The sequence below is a fragment of the Mixophyes fleayi genome, chromosome 5 (genome assembly GCF_038048845.1).
Source record: "Mixophyes fleayi isolate aMixFle1 chromosome 5, aMixFle1.hap1, whole genome shotgun sequence".
In the NCBI taxonomy this organism is placed as follows: Eukaryota; Metazoa; Chordata; class Amphibia; order Anura; family Limnodynastidae; genus Mixophyes; species Mixophyes fleayi.
The window spans coordinates 74,871,972-74,892,756 of NC_134406.1; the positions used below are offsets into that span (position 1 = coordinate 74,871,972).

The 20,785-nt window shown below is 39.5% G+C and overlaps 1 protein-coding gene across 2 annotated transcripts in view; it reads left to right on the forward strand.

Annotated features, from left to right (window-relative positions):
* The window catches only part of CNOT10 (CCR4-NOT transcription complex subunit 10), a 78,265-nt gene that overhangs the window by 18,997 nt on the left and 38,483 nt on the right, over positions 1-20,785 (forward strand). For both annotated transcript variants that reach the window (XM_075212390.1, XM_075212391.1), the window contains 3 exons: positions 9,340-9,461; positions 14,698-14,874; positions 15,390-15,470. In XM_075212390.1, coding sequence (XP_075068491.1) covers positions 9,340-9,461; positions 14,698-14,874; positions 15,390-15,470 — 380 coding nt within the window. The remainder of the gene's footprint in view (positions 1-9,339; positions 9,462-14,697; positions 14,875-15,389; positions 15,471-20,785) is intronic.

Consider the following 20,785-nt stretch of genomic DNA (forward strand, 5'->3'; position numbering starts at 1 on the left):
ATGATCAGCTATCGTTAGTGTTAGTGTATTTTATGTGCGGCCCAAACCAACTCGTCGTCTTCCAATGTGGCCCAGGGAAGCTAAAAGGTTGGACACCCCTGGTTTAGGATGTCATTGCTTAGAGGAGTTTTTTGAGAGCTATATCTTTATTTCACCAGCTCCCTGCAAATAACCCTCGCCATCAACAGCAGTATAATTTTCTCAATCTTACTAGACCATGACTTGGTGTCACTCTTAACACCACTCTTTGTTTTATTCCGCACTTAGTCTTTCCTTTAGTCCTGTCTCCTCCACCTACAAAATACTGCTAAAATGTGCCTTTTTCTTACCCAAGATGCAACCAAAACTTTTATTTATTCTCATCTCCTGCTTCAACTACTGCAACCTTCTATCGGGCATTTCCATCACCCGTCTACCCCAGCTTCAATCAGTCTCTAATGCTGCAGCAAGACTGATCGCTTATAGTGGCCTCTGCACATCTGCCGCACCTCTCAGCAGATCACTACACTGGCACCATATGTCCTCCATAATGCAGTGCAAATTACTCACCACTGCCTACAAAGTACTCTGCAAACACCCACTCCTTCATACATATCAAATATTCTGTTAGATCTACCTATGACCTGTGCCTCTTCTCATCTCTGGAAACCACCTCACTCCTGCCTACAAGACTTCTCTTTGGGCACTTCTCACTTATGGAATGAACTCTTTTCCACACCCGATCAGACTCTCCTCCAGCTTTCAGATCTTTAAATGCTCTGTGAAAACACATCTCTTTACTTTTACTTACACTGCTCATACTGGTACACACTCACAATTGCTCATTTTTTCTCAGGTCGTCTTTTTACCCAGCAGATTGTATGATTTACATGAGCAGGACTCTTCCTACAGTTTGTTTTCACATTTCCTTTCCTGTTTTACATCTGCTGTTATCCATTGTCCAGTGTGGCGGATCATTGTGGCGCTTTACAAATCGACAACCATGAAATTGTTATCCAGCTAAGTGACTCCCACAGTTTTACTAGTAACTGGAAGGACTGTTTGTGGTCATTTAATATTCATTTTTTTTTTTTTTTTTTTTTTAATACATTAAAATTAAATTTTTATTGGATGTAAAAAAAAAAGTACAGTCTATGCAAATGACATGGTCAACAGACTAGAAAAGAAGCATAGGATGTAGATCACATAAGAGATCACTAATTTACATTCACGGAAATACGGTATACCTTCAAATTAACAAACGAAATGAGTAATATGTGAAAGAGGCTTATTGCAAGCACTTTAGTACAGATTAGACTCAATATGATCTGAGATAAAGATATGTAGGGGAAGAATGGGGAAAGAGGGGGAACGGCAAAGTGAGGATGGAGGGTGATTGAAGTATAGCCGGGTAAAAAAAATAAATTTATATTATGAATTCAGCATGTCATGCAAGAAACAGTGGGTTTAGCACTGTGGAGGGATCAAGGAAACCTCATCTGTTCCAGAGGGCGCACATTGGGGTTTCCTTAATTTCTAGCCATTCGAACCACAACATGTAATACTCTGTATTTGAATATCATTGGGGAGAGGGGGCACCCTTGTCTCGTTTCATTTGTGATCCCGTTCAAATCAGAGAATTCTCCATTAACGTTGACTTTTTTGCTGTTGGGTATGTATATAATGCCCGTATCCTCTCCAGTCCCACAGACCAAGTCCCAGATGACCAAGTATGCCTAGCATGAAATCACAATCCACTCTATTGAACGCTGGACACTTGAACTGTGGACAAGAGAATCAAGGGAATATTGACTGATTATTCATAATGAACCACATCATTTCTCTTTGTGGTGTTATCCGGAGCTTCACGGCCAGGAACAAAACCCACCTGGTCAGAATGGATCACATTATTCAGAATAAGCTTCAGTCTGTTGGCAATAAGCTTGGCGTACAATTTAATATCCACATTAAGCAATGAGATGGGTCTGTAACTGGAGCATACTGCAGTTCCTTTCCCTTCCTTAGGAAGGACTGTGGTATGTGCCGCTAGAGAATAGGTGGAGAAATGGGACTGGTCAGAGATGGAGTTAAAGGCCTGAAGCATAAGTGGGGACAGTCTGTCTTCAAAAGTTTTATTGTAAGAAACTGTGAGGCCATCAGGACTTGGACTCTTCCCAGAAGGTGTAGTCTTAATAGCCTCTAACTCACTCAGGACGAAAGGATTCTCCAGCATCTGCATATCTTCCACTGTAAGTGTGGGGAAAAAAATTTTTTCGCAGTAGGAGTCAATTTGTACCTGTTTAATGGACCTGTTCGGTGCTGGTATATCTTGATATATTGTAAAGTTTGGCATAATAATCGTGGAATGCTGCGGCTATATCTGTCGAGGAGTGGCTAAGCTGTCCTGTGTCGGTTCTAATATGTGGTATATACAATTGGGCTTGTTTCCTTAGGGCTCGTGCTAGGAGTTTGCCCGTTTTCTCACCCCACTGATACCTGTTTCGGCATTTATGGAAATCAAGCTTCACCTTATCGAAGAGTAATTTCAGTGCTGCTCTGGTTTCAGCTAATTCTGTAAGGATTGATGATTCTAGAGAGGCTTTATGTTTTGTTTCAAGAGATCGGATTTTCAGGAGAAGGGCGTCTCTTTGAGCCACCTTCTGTTTCATAAATGTGCCTAACTGTATAAATTTCCCACGTATGACACACTTGTGGGCTTCCCACACTGAGATTTTAGACAGGTCTGGGGAATCGTTAAATTGGACGTATTCGTCTAGCGTTGTCTCAATTTGTGATATACGGTATGGATCTTTCAGCAAATTTTCGTTCAGTCGCCAAGTGAATGGTCTATGACCAGGCCGTGGTATGGAAAGGGAATTGGTAGGGTGTTTTAAATAGTGAATAGTGCTTGCCCTGGAGCGTATGAGGTGAAAATACAGTGTGGCCCTTCTATAAGTGAAAACAGGAATGACGACTAGGAATTGAGGGGGAAGGAAAGCAGGTCAGGAGACAAAAAGATGGGAATGGTAATGAATGCTGGTATGGATGTCCATATGTAGAAAAAATAAACCACTCCAGAAAATCATGGTGAGCAATATTCTGACCATGGTCCGGAAAAAACCTATGCGGCTTGGGGTTCACTGAGGGTCCGCGACAGAGACCACAATGTAACAGAAAACTTTTTTCCCATTAAATTTCAGTATGCCAAACATTATGAGTATGAGTGTACTTGGCAATTAACGTGTAAGAAAAGAAAAAGAGCAAACAGGATTATAAGCTTTACAAAGAAAGAGAACATTATGTGGTTACATAATGTCAACCTGGTGGTCTCAAGATGACCACAACCCAAGCAGACATCTCCACCTATTTTTAAACAAGCAAACAACAATATCTCGAAGTATGAAATCCTCATTGTGTTATTCTGAGATTGAGGGATAGATTACTCATCTGTTGGAACTTGAAGGGATGATCTCATGTAAAAGTCTTGATGGTAAATCTTCGGCTGGAGAGTCGGGATACTTAAGGAAAAAAGGAGGAACAAACAACAAATTGCTAGAAAAGTGGTGTATGGGTACTCAAGAAAGTGGCAATCAAGAGAAAATGTCAGTAGACAAGGACAGGAAGGAGTGTCTCCTAGAAGATGGCAGTCCAGTATGTTTTGCTGGGAGAATCAGGTGACTTCTTGACTCGTTGTATTCTGGCGCCTTTTGGGATTCCTTTTGGATCTGCCCGAACTCTGAAACCTTTCCTCTCCAGATGGTGTAATTATTGGGATTATACGGGAGTGTGACTCCTCCCATTCTGTAAGTGGAACCATTTGAATGCCCAAGGCAGAGCAGAAAGGTGATGGGTCAGATGGTTCTCTGAGAATAGCCGATTTCCCATTGTGCGTGTTCTGTAATTGGAATGGGAAGCCCCACCTATATTTAACGTCTTTTCTTCCTTAGCTCATCTGTGAGGGGTTTCAACATCCTCCTTTGTTGAATCGTGTACCATGAGAGGTCTTGGAATACCTGAACTTCTTGGCCTTTGAATTCAAGACCCTTAAGTCATCTTAATTTCCGCAGGATTTCATCTTTCTGGGAAAAATAGTGTAGACAGCAAATTATGTTGCTAGGGCTTTCTCATGGCGCTCCTCAAGGGTGCAGGGCCCAGTAGGCTCTATCAAACGTAATAAGGTTGTTTGACGGTAGTTCCAGGATTTCGTTAAACAATTTGGTGAGCACATCAACCAGGCCCAGAGGTAGTATGTCTTCTGGGATGCCTCTGACTCTGAAGTTGTTTCTGCTCCCCCTATAGTTCTTTATGTTAATTTTGTAATGAAGCCACTGTAAAGCTTTGTCCTGATTGGTGAACGTGGCTTGTAAGGTGACAAAACGCTCTTCTTCCGCCTCTTTGCTTTCTTCCAGGGCAACCAGCCGATGTCCCAGATTGTGGTGACTGCCTGTCTAACCACTTCTTGTAGCTTAGTTTCTAATGTTTCAAATTCCCTTTTTGGAGTTCAACTCTTGTTTGATTGGCAATGATCTGAGCATCTGCAGAATTTGTTGCAGATATGGTTGTTCTGTTGCTGTGGGCGAAGACGCCTGAGAGGAAGGGTTCGATGAGGCCTTTTCACTCATTTCCGATGCCGTTGATTTCGAGAAGGGACCTGGATCAGGGCGTTGAGGGGTCGGTCAGTTTTCCGGAGTATTTCTTGGCGGAATTTTTCCTATCTCTGCCAATTTAAGCATATAGGTAATACACAAATTGTTGATCATTTGTTAGAAAGGGAATACTTATGGCTGTGAAAGTTGTCTCTGGTCTCTTCCCCCATCAGTGGTCTAGGCTGCCATATCGATATTGTCGTCGTCTGGACTACATGAGTGGGTTAAGTGGGTGGCAGGCTGATGACCAGTGGGGATTGATGAGGTGACCACCACAGAGTAGGTGAAAGTAAGATTGAAATTAAAGTCTTCGAAGCAAATCTAATTTGCACAGCTTAAATGTTTAACCAATCAATGCAGAATCTAAATTGGTCACAAAATGTCAATGTGATCTCGAGGTAACTTAAGATCACTGCAGTATGCAAACTGAAGCTTGTCTACCATCTTATTGCCATTATATATACGGCACCGCTAGCATTTTGAGGTCAAAGATGGTGTGTATATATATTGGATTCAATATATATATTGGCCACTAGATGGAGGTGACGCTCTGGTTGATGAAATACTTTCAAAGTAATATATAAAGTGGCCACTAGATGATGGTGACTTTCTGATGCTAAAATACTTTCAGTGCAATATATAAATTGGCCACAAGATGGAGCTCTAAGGTTTTATGTGTACCGAGGAAATTAAATGGTGAACCAGGAGAACATTACCTTCACGCGATGACTGAAGGCAAGGTATATTTCTTGCAAAGTTTGCGTTCGGTGCTCCAATTAAAAGGCACAGCTGTTTTTGATCGGAATGAAGCCCTGAAAACCAGGCACACTGCTATCTGAGTCCGGAAGTGCAGCTTGCAGTATATAGGATTCTGCAGGTAAGCAGGTGCTTTTTAATTTACAAACCAGGTATGCAGGAGCCTCTAGGTACCGGATATCACAATGATGATAGTGTAGTAGTACAGCAGTCCAGCGATAGAAATGGCATGGAGCAGGCACCACGGTAGTATAAGGCTTTTTCAAAGTCTGCCTTCTGGGAGACACCTGAGCAGCACTGCAGACCACCCGCAGCAGGAATACACCTTATTTTAGTAGACGTAGGGGTGAGAGTAGCCGAGTCCCGGACAAGATTTAAAGTTGAGCTGACAGGGTCCGACCACCATCAAGGGTGTTTCGCATCAAAACCTTGGTCACTAAGCAGAATGAAAATGTTCTGCTGTAGGGGCTGTGAGACAGACAACACTAATATCAAAATGGAGACTTGACATTCCTCCACGTTTTTTGAAGCAAATAAGCTCTGATTTCCTCCACAATGTCTGCTATTTATGTAGAGAATAGTGTGCCCGAACTGAGCCTCTACAAAAGACTCCTTGGCAAAGATGAATGTTGCGTCTTGAAGATTGTACTCTGTACCTGGTCATTAACTTTGTCAGTTCCTGGCCCCATTGTGAACTTCGTTCACTCTCTGGGTCGGGGCTATCCCATTATTGACATGGGGGTTTTTCACCTTTGACAACTTAATGAGAAAATGATCTTCTGGATGACTGATCACTTCCTTGGTGCACACGAGGACACTCATGCACTCTGCACACTACTGCTAATAATAAAAAAAATTAAATACCAGAACAAGTAGAAACTTTACACTACATACTTTCCACTTTTACACTAAACAAATGTCTAATTTTACATGGATATGTTGTGGCAAAACAGCAGATATGTTGTTTTATATTTCTTTTTTAATCTGAAATATTTTAAAGATTAGTAATAAGTTATATTTAAATACACTGCCAATACTGTGAGTGACATGTGATTTCAGTATTAGATCCCTGTATAATACACCATTATAAATACCCAGGAGCTGCCTCATGTGAAAAGTAGTTCTTCTCTCTTCATATTGTACAAAACTACAGGAATGCGAATATCAAATATGAAAAGTACATAGTACCTTTATTCAACCCATTACTAATCGTGCATAAGAAAATATGAACATTTTGTCCTTGCCATTATATAGAAGACATCTTGCAAACTGGTTTAAAGACATGGGGCTAGATTTACTAAGCTGCAGGTTTGAAAAAGTGGGGATGTTGTCTATAGCAACCAATCAGATTCTAGCTGTCATTTATTTAGTGCTTTCTACAAAATGACAGCTAGAATGTGATTGGTTGCTATAGGCAACTTCCCCACTTTTTCAAACCCGCAGCTTAGTAAATCTAGCCCCTGGATGCCTTTCACGTGGAATTTTAATATGTGGTTTAATTTATTATTTTGTTACTATGATGTTTAGTAATGAGGTCTTTCATTTACAATATAAATTTATGAATGTATGTCTGTTGTTTTTGTTTTCTTTCTTTTTTAAATAATTGTTTTTTATGGTTGTGTACTTTCTCACTCAGTCAGCAGAGGGAGCTCGATTGTCAGTCTTGTTATATAGAAGTGAGTGTAGTACTTGCCATATTCAGCACCATATGCACCAACATTTTAAGTAGCAGTTTACAGAATGTTTAATCATTCACATCTGGCTCTACACCAGTTGTGCTTATCGTCTAAATTGTCTAGAACGCATGTATGTGCACTAACATTAACATACCAGTATGTTTTAGGACACTGTGAGGAATCCAACGCAGGGAGAAAATGCACCACGCAGATACTACCCTGGTTGACATGTAACTCATGGCCCTAGTGCTGTGAGGCACCAATGCTAATCACTGTGCCACCCATACTAAAATATGCATTTTGCCCATATAATCTTCAAAGTGTTTTAAGGTTTTATTTTAATGCTGCAAAACTTTTGTATCTGGTTTATGTCAATTATTGTAAATACAATGCATCATTTAAATGTAATGTGCAGTGTTCAAATGATGTATCTATTATAGCTTCATTTTGTGAAATGTCAATTCCTAGTTCAGCCTGTTTTGTAAAGGGAGGGAATTCCACAAAGTGGGTGCAGCGCAAAAAAAAGTCCTGTAACCGAGAATGGGAGGATGTGATGAGAGACCCATCATAAAGCCTGAATACAGTTTCAGTATTACCATCTTACAGTCCTTTAACACTACTTATGCACATGCAGATATTGTGTGCCTATTTATTGCTACAAAATGATTGACCATCTACCACGATTGTTTCGTAATCCATACATGTACAGAGTCCAGTTATTATCCATGTTTATTAGGTAGTAATTGAGCTGTTAGAAATTTCTGCATCCTGATGACCACATCACTAGTCACGTCATCCGCCAACAAGTAATAAAATCTGTTAATTTGGTCTTTACCTGCTTTTTTGGTCATTGCTAGTTTTGCTTAAATTATATCTAGAGCACTCCAGCAAACCGGTAAGTTCAGGTTACATGCATACTCCACACACATTTATTTTATTTCTGATGGAACATTTTAAGTAATAGATATTCTTACTGGTCTGTCTTCAGCAGGTTACAGTTTCTAAGTTTGGGAAAGCCTGGAGTTGCTGAGCTAAACAGTACACATTACAACCTCTTTCATAGAAAACATTCTGAGGAACACTTGTGGTCCCTCACAGAGATGTCTTTACGTTTTGGGGTTTGTGTGCTTCCGTCAAGTGTTGCACATGGAGTTACAGTATAGGTTAGCCAGCTAAGGGGCTCACATGAATTTGGTAGCTGCAAAGTTGCTGAGTACAGCAGCAAGAATGGTCCTAGTCTCTTGTGCAGTAAATGTCACACCAGCATCACATTAAGAAAAATTTTAGACCTTCTTTAAAACCTATAGTGCTAACGATGAGTGGACTCGTCCTCTGTAAATAAAACTATAAAAAAAAAAAAATGTGCAAAGGCAATAAATACAAAAGTTGCAGTGATAAGACAAGTATAGAAAAAATTCATATACATCCTTACAATAATTTTAATATAACGCTTAATAGAGAGAAAAAAGGGGGGACCATTCATGACATTTCTACTAAAATATCAGTTTTAAATACCCAGTTGCGAGCAAAAAAGAAAAATAATAAACATTTTGAAAGAGATGATTAAAGTGGTATTAACATTCCGTAAAAATGATTTGAGGATCCTCTGACCGTATTCTAAACTCATACCGTTATGTTAGAACCAAATAAGAGTGAATTTGGTCTTTAATAGAACTAGGCATTGAATCTATATAGCTCTCCCAAATTTGAAAAAAGACTTTAGTCCGTTTCTCAGCATATATCTCAAAAGTACTAGAGATTAGTCTCGCTCCTCCTCTGTACCACAGGAGTGTTCATATGGGGGGCAACTTACCTAAAAGTCCCCTATTACTGGTTACTGCAGATGGGAGCCCTAGTGGGGTGTGGTTTGATGGCATTGACAGGGCATCTCCCATACATTACACTGCAGACAATTCTAAAGAGCCAGTGGATTGTCGAGGGCACCCACATACTCAGGGGTAATCTTACTGGAAAGTGTGGAACTCGCTCTTACCCATAAGGCAAAGTAGTTAGTGCATTAAGTCTGTAACTAGTAGAAAAAATGCACCTACGTCTAATCTATTTATTGATGAGGTGCATTTATTTTTTTTAATTTACTTTTCAGGAAATCCAGTGAATACTTTATTTGGTATCAAATTGGTTGAAGGTTTATTGTATTTTTCAGGTAAACTAACAGAATTGTTTTTTTAAGGTCCACTCCATTTATGCCGTGTATTACCATTTTATTTATCAACATTGTGATAGTGCAGTATATTTTAAAATAAATGATTTTATATTTTCAGACATTTGAGCAAGAAACAAAGGGCCTTCCAAGCAAGAAGGGCATAGTACAATCCATAGTTGGCCAAGGTTATCACCGGAAAATAGTCCTAGCTTCACAGTCTGTTCAGAATCTCCTGTACAAGTGAGTATTTCCTTTAGGGTTTTCACTATGGCCACATGAGCTGACTGTTTGAATATGAACAATCTTCGTTTTGCTCGTGTGTGTGTATATAATATATATATATAATTAGAGAGGGATATAGATTGTGTGTGTGTAATTTTTATCTTCCTGTAAGATCATGTGTGTCCAAAGACTCGTGGTTCACTTTTTTCCCAACATTTTGCATGCCAAGGAATTGACAGTTTGTTTTTTTGGAAACAAGTACAATACATGGGAAATGTGTAATAAATAAAGTAAGGTGAATGAGGTTTTCTGTGCACAATACATTTTCACTTTTTGGTTTTTTAAAACATTGGTATGTCATTGTAAGATATCATATGCATATTACTGGAAGGGTAGTCAGACTATGCAATTCTCTACTCACATCTTTGGTTATAGACAATTATCCTGGATTTAATTGTCTTTCTCATAGGATGTGATATCGTTGGCATTATTATTGTGATTGATCCAGGAAAATAAGCCTGTTACAATGTATGGATTTTTTTCCCCCCTAATGTAAGGATAAATTTGTGTTTCCCTCATTGGGGTTTTTATTGCTTTCATGTGAACCAAAATAAAGCTAGAATTTTTTCCCCTCTCCCAAACCATTGTGCCCCCAAAATAAACTAGCATTACTTCTTCCCTGCCCCAAAAATCTGCCAAAAGTGCCTCAGTGCAGATTTTATAAAAGGACCCCATTAACAATTACTAGCATAGAATAACTATCAGTGTTTTACTAATTTTATCCATAAAGACCTAATAAGGGATTGTAATAACTATTAAAGTAATTTAACCCAGCAATGACTATATAACGATCAGTGCCCAAAAATTATAAATTCATCAGTGAATCAACACAGTATATCCCAATCCGTGCTCATAATATATACTCCGAAAGTGAAGCAGCACATTACACCCAGCAAAGCATTACTGTGCTAATTTGTACGTACAGTAATGCATTGCTGGGTAATTTATGCGTTTAATACTCTGCTCATTAAATACCTGCGCCCATCACATTCTATACCAACCTAGAATATTGCCGAGCAGAGAACCAACACATCAAATACACAGCAATCCAAGTATGCAAGACTCCTCCATGGCTGCCCTTACAGCACTTAACTTTGTGGTCAACTCAGCAGAGACCAAAAAATATTAATATATTAATGCAGACTTACCTAGAGATGTTGCCAGATAGATCCGGATGGTCCCAGTGTCCCACCCTGGGTGAATGCTAGCTGGGAGAGGGGTGGCTGCTGGGGTTGATACTTGCTGCAGTAAACACTGGGTTTTGTCATCAGACAGAGCATTATGACATGACTCTGGCGTGGTGCTCCTCATGGCACAGTACGGTCAATGTCTCTTCCAGGTAAGGCTGCGCATATATTGGTGGTGAAACGGACAGTAAGCCGCAATGAATGCCTGCTTGGTGTATTTCAGTTTGAATTACAGCACAGCCAGTGACTATGCAGTCAGTCTGTACCCCAGTGTCGGATTAAGGGAATGGAGGCCCCTGGGCTAAGGGGGCCTCCATTCCCCCGTGAGCCCCCCCCCCCCTTGTGATCCGAGCTGCCCGCACCCTTCCCCCCCCCCCCCAGCACTTACCTCCTTCTCTTCTACTTCTTCGCAAGTAGTAACTAGAAGAGACCTCTGTCTGTGTCTTTCAGCATCAGACCCACAGTCTACAAATTGTTTGACCATCCTTCCCATTTTCACCATAATCGACTTGATTCAGAATGTCACACGAGGTACATCCCGTCATTTGCTGCAGGATCTTAGTAGATCTTTTTCTTCCTCTTCTTCCAGGCGGTGCTTTTAAGGAAGCTCAAAGTTATCGTCGGCAGTACCATAGACAGTATGGCGTTAATGCATCTAAGTAGCTCTTTTGTCCTTTCATTTAAGGATAGAAGGCCACAGAAAAATTTCTGATGCCATTTGATCGGCGCAACCTCCAGTAAGTGGGTGGCAGAATCTCAAATTATGCTGACTTTTGGAAACTCGCCATTCCGGATTGCTAGAAACTGGACATTGTCAGCAAGGGATGAAAAGTAGAATTTTTTGAAATCCCACAGTCAGTAACTGGAAGTTTTGTGTAGCAACTTACATATATAGATGGAAATTTTGGTTATCTCTTTACATCCCGTTTATGCTCAAAAGTCTTTCTAGTACAGAAAGTCGGATAATTTCTTTTACTGTCCTTAACTAAAGAAAGCTAAATCAGTTTTTGAGGTTGTTTCCATACATTCCAGTGGCAGCACCACAACATCATGGTCTCCTCAGATTTTTTGTTCTAGGTTATCCTTTTCAGTTCACTTGCCTATCATTTGGTCTGTCTACATCCCCAATGACCTTCACCAAAGTATTAGTGGTCCTTATGACTGCCTTCAGAATGCAAGGAATTGCAGTCTGGCCTTATCTAATTGGTAAAAGGAAAATAAAAGTGCATCTCCCAAGCGAGGACTGTCAGTGTAATTTCTTTCCTACAGGAACTTGGTTGGATTATAAATACAACTGCCTTCTAAGCAGCTGAAATTCTTGACAGTGAAACTTTGTCTCTTGCTGTCTCTGAGGATAGACTGTTCATAATCCAATGTCTGGCACAGCAGATTCAATCACCGCTACAGAACCTGTCTCTGGCTCTTAGTAATGTTTCCCACTACAAACCAGAATAGATGGTGCTACCAACACATTGCATTTCCAGATGTTGGTGTTTTGTATCTACACACAGAAGTGGTCCTGGGCACATAGCTCCAGAGCGAATGGAAGCTACATGCAAACCTCCTAGAAATAAGGTCTGCGCGTTGGTAGGTTTCAGTCTTTTATATCATAAGCATCTCAAGATTTTTTCCAACAACCGCAATGTAGTGGCATTCATAAACCACCAGGAGGCTTCGGGAGCAGGTCCATGATGCAGGAGCTGTCAACAGTCTGATATTCTTTTCAGCATTTCACAAAGCAGGCAAGGACAACAGTGTGATTAGTATCGGATGCACCCAGAAATTTGGACTTCTCCTTTTGCAGGGACTCCAGAGCAGAGAGAATAGATGTCCTGACGGGACCTTGGAACTTTCTTCTGGGGTATGTATCGCCTCCTTTTCTTATTACTCACTCTTTTTAAAAGATCAGGAGAGAAGTAGTATATATAATAAGTCATTCCAGTTTGACCTCTGCACCCATAGTTTGCAAAGACAGCCGTGGCCTCTGCTGGTTCAGAAGATCTGGTTGCAGTGGCAAACGATTAACCACCCAAAGCCAAATACCCTTTCTTAGCTGGGGCTGAGATTGAGTGGTCATTGTAAAGTACGAAGGAATTTGCTGGCACTATATAGATAATTGATGGTTGCTTAGACCATCAGAGATATTCTTGTTAGGGAATATCTCTGATAAGGTGATTGACATAATGTTGCAGACCAGGAAACAAATATTCTTATGCTAGCTATTACAGTGTCTGGAAGAAATTCATTCTCTGGTACAAACCTTAAACTGAATAATGCTGACTCCGCAAGCATTTTCCAATGTAGTGAAAAGAATTTTTCCATGTTTCCGATCTTGCGTGACACCTTGGGATCTTAATCTTGTCCTGTAGGTGTTTGTGTTAAGTCCTTTTGAACCATTACAAGAGACTTGTCTGGCTTATATTTAAAATATTATTTCTAGTAGCAGTCACGTCTGCCAGTGGAGGGAACTACACTATTTCTGGTGCGAAGAACCATTTTTTGAACATTCATTCCGACAAGTGCAAGCTAATCTTACTTTCTTACCGAATGTAGTTTCAGCTTTTCATATTAACCAGGAGACTATACTTCCTTTTCTCTTTCCATAGCCAACCAATGAAAATTAAAAGTGATTACATACGCTGGACTTTTTTAGGGTATTTTCGATTTATATTTTTGAGAACAGACATTTAGAAAGACGAATCGGCTCTTTTTCCTTCCTGTGGTAGCAGACAAGGGCATACTCTAGCAAGATGGATCTGTGAGAAGTTATTGCACAGGCCTAGTCTATAGGGGGAACAGATATGGGGTAACTAGAATCCTGAGGGCACACTCCACAAAGGTGGTGGCGACCTCTTGGGAATGCAGTTCCCAGCCCTCAGTGGTCAGTCTGTGAAAAGCAGCAGGATGGTCGTAACTTCATTCCATTATAAGGGGCCGCAAGGCGTCTGAGGAGGAAATAAGCAAATTATATAAACTGTTAATAATGTTTCCTTGCAGACTCCATGGCAGACCCATTTGTATCACCCATGTTGTCTGTTTATCAGGGACAGCTTTGGAAGTTACTCAAACACCTAAGGAAGGAGGAGTCGCACTATATACCTTCTAGATGTGGTTCCTTTTCCTGTCTTGTCTCAGCTGACCAATGAGTTAACCATTATAAGGGCTGCTTATTTGGGATGTTTAGTGCAACTTAATGTCTGATTGACTTGGATACCAAAGTGTTAGCTGTTGCCAAGGATAGTTAATGCTGCTTCCGGGCAAAACTTTGCAGTAGCCAAAATTGCACAGGGTTTCTCTGACTTGGCTCTGGCTGCATATCATGGGACCTATAATAACTGGGAGCGTGCAGTGGGCATTCTAAGAGTAATGTTAATAAGTCAGTTTGCAGATCTCTCCTTTTCAGTAGAGTTTCCATCTTGTAACATAATCCCCTTACCTTTTCCTTTTAGCCCTTCTGTCCGTTTTATATATGTATGATGGCTTGGGGGTATAGTGTAGACCATAATTTAGGAGGTTTCAGAATATGACTTATAGCAGGCAAACAGCACAGAAACACATGCCTAATAACTGTAATTCATTCTCCGACCACTTCTTGGTAGAGAAGAAGGGATATCCTTGCACACCATACTGCTGCTCGGCATCGCTAAATGCACGTCTCTGTCCCGCACTGCTCTCTATACATGCAGGGGGTGGGGTAATGGTCGCACTCACATACAATGTCTCTGTGCGCATCAAGGGCAGCACTAATACAACAAACAAAATCCTGTGTGTGTGTTTTTATATTCTAAATACATGCTCTCTAAATACTTTTCCCTACATAATGCATTAATGGAGGGGTATATTTTGTATGCAGGAAAACTTCTTGGCATGTGTCCACTCACCCAAAATTGTTATAAATGAAGTTGATTTTACGTGAACTATTTTGCTTTTATTGCTAAGAACTAAAAAATGGCCAATATTTAGATTCATACTATTGCTAAAATGTCATATTTTTGAATCCTCTCCAGTGATGGGGAATCCTCCGCTATTCCAGTTGCCAGTATGGAGTTTGCAGCAATTTGTTTAAGAAATGCATTGCTCCTTTTGCCTGAGGACCAGCAAGATGTCAACAAAGAAAATGGTGCAAAAAATAGCAGTCAGACAGGCAACACAGATTCCAGTGGGGAAAGCAGCGAGGCATGCAGGTAAATGGTTCTAACAAATATATGGCAGATCAGGCAAACACAAGTGTCTATAGTAAATCAGTTTAGAATGCCATCTTGGTAAATATAAATTACCATGACAGTGCAGCTGTAACTTTTATGTTGTTGTTGTTGTGTTCAAACCACTTGTTACTTGCTGACCATACCGGCAGCCAAATTCAAGGAACCAAGTAACTGTGTTTTAAAATATACATTATTTCAGTGGTCAGATGATTAGACAAAAAGTGACCAATATTTTATGATGGAACATTCTCCACAGCAATCCAACATTGTCCTCCTTTTCTAAATGATCAGATGTATAAACCTGTAAGCATTATCTTTTTTTTTTTTTTTTTTTTTTTTATCTAAACAGTTTCCAACATCTGTTAACTCTTCTATAGATGCAAATTGGAAAGCTACAATCTCTAGCAATTTTTACATTTAAGATTACTATCCATATGCTATCAAGCAAAAAAAAAATGTGTTTTTTTTTTCCGTAACTATTGTTTTCATTCTAGCAATAAAAACCATGAAGGTGAAAAGTTCCTCCCTGCTCCACCCTCTTCACCCCTGAAAAGACAAGAGCTTGAAAACTTAAGGTATTTTTTTTTAAGTTTTTTAGAATAGTCCATTTCACTCTAGGATTTTCTATCATAAACTGAAGACATTACTTAAAAGCAATGTTGGAAATATTGTAAAGCATCTATTGTCTTTCACAGTGGTATACTAGTAATACTTGCCATGGTGCTTTTAGCTACGGTATCTGAATTGTGCTATGTATGCTGAGAACTGTAGCCTCAATTTAATATTAGCAGTTTTTTGTTGACCATATTACTATGATTTGTATGTGCTATAAAAAAGACCCTCTTCAATCACACACCTAAATATCCCTTTTTGGCCATATGCGATATGTCAGCGTTCGGTGTGAGGAAACCTAAATTTGTATTTGGTATTCCTGAGTAAACAACTCTTTTGGGAGAAATTGTATTTCTAAAATACAATTGATTTGGTTAGCATAAACAATGGCATGAACATGAAGTGTGTCGTCTTCAGATAAGAGGTTTGTCTTGCATATTGTGTTTTTATGTAATGTTCCCTACAATCTTATTGTACTCCATACACTGCAATATGGCAGCCAATATCGGGCAATTGCATTGGGCGGCCTGAAAAGTTTAGCAATTCCTGATAACAATCCTCTCCAAACTAAAAGGATCATTGCCAGGCATTGATAAAAGTATGGATGGAAGATGATTGCTGTCAACTTCTGTGGTCTTTTTACAACCACACCAATAGCCTGCAAAGGAGATAAGTGATCTAAACGTTTTGTCCAAGGGGCCGAATACCTTTATATCTTATGATTTGGCCACCCGTGTGTCTGGCCAAATTGAACTATAACTCTGCCACTTAACCAGTCTATGGCCAGCTTTAGGGAATCTGTTTTCAATAAATAAGTACAACCTACAACAATGTAATTTGAGAGATTTTATCTTCTAGCCGTGTTTTGCAATCTATGGTACATGTACCACCCATTAAATTAAACTCCTAAAAAATCATAATCTATAAGTAATGACTAAAACATTTAAAATAAACATTGGAAGCGCATGTATGCAGCTTCAGGGTATTTGGGCTAGAGGTACGCACTTTAGGTAGTAATTGGGATAAAATGGACACCCAATGGGGGGGATGGGGTTCTTGCTACTTTTTCCTCGTAAGGTGATACTACGGTTGAGGAACTTTGCTCTTTAAGAAACAGAATAATTTACATGACACACATTGCAGTTTAACAGTTGTGATATTTGTAGTTTCATAGTTTAATGTATACAAAGCATTGAATTATACACATGATACTTCAATTGTAGCAGTCACAAGATGTGTCAATCATAGCAGTGTGTTCCTCAGACCTCCATCCATGTATCATTACTGTATGATAGTTGTGGAATTGTCTGTAAATCATTCCTACCATTGACTGCACTGCTAGGAGCTGTGGGGGCCCTAGTGTAGGAGCTAGGAAATATTCCCACATGGACTGTCCCCTCCTCAGTAACTGCCAGAGCTTTTCCATTCCTCTTGGGCAACGGTTCAATAAGTGTCTGCATCACCTGGCTGCACTTCGAGATTCCATAAGTTTTAAAGTGTGAGAACAAGCAAGTCTTGTTTGAATAGGTCATGACCAAGTGATCTGATCGTGGCAGCAATGGGGCGATGAAGGGGGAATACAAGTCTATTTTGTTTGCAAGTGGAAGTTCAGTGTAATCCCTTTCTTGCCTGGGAGGCCTGTAGTGCACTGCAGATTTAAGCTATAGGCTCCTGTTGGGGAAATTGCTCTTTCAAGGATAGAAATTCCCTTCCACAATTTTGAGGCTATCCACACACTCCTTTGTCTGGAAAGTCAAGTGAACATGAAAAGTGTTATACAACTGAAGCACCCTCAGTTGTTTTCCTTTTCTGTAAATATTACAGTAAATGTCATTGTCACACCATGTTTATGTACACACATAATAATAAATTATTAAATATTAAACACACCTTGCACTATTCTAGAACTTAAGTGCTCTCCTGGTATTAAAAAACTACAATTCCCACCGTGCACTACCATATTCATGACTGCTTTAAGGAAAATGGTTGCCTGGGAACCAAATCGAACAGTTTCTCCTACTGCTATAACCACCGTTGGTTCTTTAGAAATAGAAGGAATCATTGCTGCTTGTACTGTTTAATCAGCAGACACTTCTATCTTCCATTTATCTTTATTTTATGCTCAGTCAGAGTATACATCCACTAGCAAAAGTGATTGATCATTTATCAGGTGCTGTTTGAAATATATAAGTTACAGTCTAAACAATTGTGGTAGGTGTTGAAATAAATATAACTAGCATATTGAAATGCAAGTGGATGTAAGAGTAGTGGTTACTGGTCTTTAGTTTTATATGGAAGGAAAATGTTTAGGTATTAATTTCCTGGGGAAATACCTTGGTAACTTAAAATGTCTAAAAAGAAAAAAGATAATGCTGACATTTTTTTAACATTCTGCAGGGTAAGCAATGGAACTGAAATGTAGACATATTTTTGGACGTTGGCGTCTATGCTGTGTGCATGCTCAGTGGGGGTTCTCTGTGGATGTCTTTGTGCTTCCACGCTATTGGTATTGTCAGTGCGCATACCCCACGTAGTCTAGTGTAGGGTTGTGTACAGTGGGGTGCAACTTTATTGTTTATGCATGCTCCCATATTGAAACTTTAAGCCGTTTGTGTGTTCAGATCACGACTTGCTTGTCTTGCATGTCTATGTTAACTTTGTTGAACAAAAAGTGAAGATGATCACACAGCTTTCTAAAGGTTTGGAATCCTATGAACTTAATAACCTGTCCTGCTCAGCCGATTGGTGCATGTGAAGTCCTTGGTGCTCTCGTCCGTTCTTGCTCACATTACACTGGCAAAAAGGAAGTCCCTGTGTTATGATGTGAGAGTTACAAAAGGTAATGGTGGCACATTACAGAATGCAGTTTGAGGAAATTGAGTAGTGAAGATAATTTTAAAGTATTAAGTTTCTTTGAAATAGAGGTGCGTTTCTCACTAATCTTCCTACATAAATTTGAGAACACGTAACACTTGGTGCTGAAGGGGGGATTCTGATCCTTTCATTGAATAATTCTGTCTAATTTCCCACTTGGCCACCCATGTCCCTTCTCACATCATGACGCTACATAGTTGTGGGCCATTTTGGCAGCTTCCCATAGTTGTCTGATGGTAGCCATCAGGTGACAATCCTATGCTTTTCAAATTGAAATCAGATTATCATTGGAATTGAATAGTCGGGATGGAAAATATGATTAGCCCATTCAGTGAATCACCAGATATAGAGCTATATGTCTTCTGCATTCAGGCCAAACCACCATCTTATTTTTCTCTTTCAGAATAACTCGCATAAGTAATGTGTTTCACAAGGGGAACATCAGAAACTAAAATCCATCAAGTCAAGTGTAGATCAGGATAATTTTCTATTGAAAATAATAAAAAATAAAGGTACAAGTTGTTCTTTAATGACCTATACTAAACCCGTAGTGTGTCAATGAATCCATTGTTAAGCTTCTCATGAAATACCTTCTCTTGGTCTGGAAAGCACGATTAACCACAGGAATTCAAAATTATATATATATATATATATATATATATATATATATATATATATATATATATATATATATATATATATATATATATATATATATATATATATATATATATATATATATATATTAACCCGTGCATGATACTCATGCATTCTAGTCAAATCAAGCTACTTAAGGTGTTAAAAAGGTTCTTGTCATGCATTTGGGGCTAGGCCAGGCCTCCTCAGGGGAAGAGCGTTACTTCCCGACGCAAGCGCACTTTTTTAACATGGTTTTGTCCACATGTCGCCACCTCATCATTTTTCTCCATCACCTCATCCTTTATCAAGCTACTTAAGGTGTTAAAAACTCCCCACTGTCACCCCCGGCAACCACCAACCACTCCCAATTGTCACTTCTCCTTCAAGAAATATATAGGTCAGTGTATAACTCTGCCCAGCAGGTGGCGCTGCAGCTTGGTGGTTTTTTTTTTTTTCACACACGCCACTAGGCATTTATATAGTAGATATATTATAGATCTGTAGCAATCCACACAGGAAGGACCTATTGCAGACTGGCTTTAGAAAATGACAATGCAAAAAAACAGCCCTGTATAGTGTTGCAGATTGAGACTACTTTTTTTTATCCTGATGGTAATGTTCAGATGTTCTCACCTCTTTGGCTGTTTTATCCAGTTTATTAGTTTACTGTGTTTGTCCCCAATTGTACAGCGCTACGGAATATGTTGGCGCTATATAAATAAATGATAAATTTGTTAAACCTAACTGGCAGGACACGGTTTGTTCGCAAGAACGGTCTAAAGAACAAGCAACCATAAAATGCAGGGTTCCGCAAGGATCCATTTCATCTCCATTATTTTTATGACATTTTTTATAGAAGACCTCCGTTACTATTGTGCCAATGATGTCAACCTGTATACGGCACAGAAACCATGACCATTGCAATTTTGTTAACAAATGGACGAACAAACTACCTTAGACATGCTGCTCCCTTGGGTCATGATCTCTGACCAGGTGCATAGTTTTCTAGTTGTGATTGCTTGTAAACTTACACAGAAGCATCATGTGCAGAATAGTTAAAATGATACCTCCCAGAAGATTTACCCACTGTAAAGCATGTGACTTGTGCCAGCTACAACAATGCCACCTTTATGCACCTAGCAGATTGAGATAGTGAAAACTGCTTTTGTCTGACTGGTAACATTGTCGTGCCACACAACGCTTGCTCCCTGTCATTTCTCTGGCTACATGGAAAACATGTATATATAAAAACTCACTTGTTGACATATAAAGCTCTCTTTAAGAGGTCCAGGTAATCAAAGATAGCTCTTTATTACTTTTCTTCATGGTCCCCTAAAGCAGGTGCCATAATCCACTGAACATCTAGTGCAGAAATCTTCATTTTCCATTGCTAGCATTGAGCTCCCCCTCCCCTCAAATCTTTCAGTATTGTAGTGTTATAAATATTTTTATTTTTCCATATATTTTATTTGAGAATAAGAGGCAGATTATCTTAAGGATAACTCTTTAAGGCAATGTTGGATCAATTTTTTTTTTTTAGATTTTATGACCCTTTTAATTTAATTACGTGTCCAGTTTGCAGTAAGTGGAGTCCTTTTAAAACAAGTGTCCCCTATAGGATGTTGTACATGAGTTTGTCCCTTGTTACCACCTGCCTTCACTGAAGTATTACTGTCGGTCTCTGGAAACCGATGATAACTTCCGCCTATTATTCTGTTGTCCTGACTGATGACTCCACCATCTCCCCCAATGGGTCATGTGCACA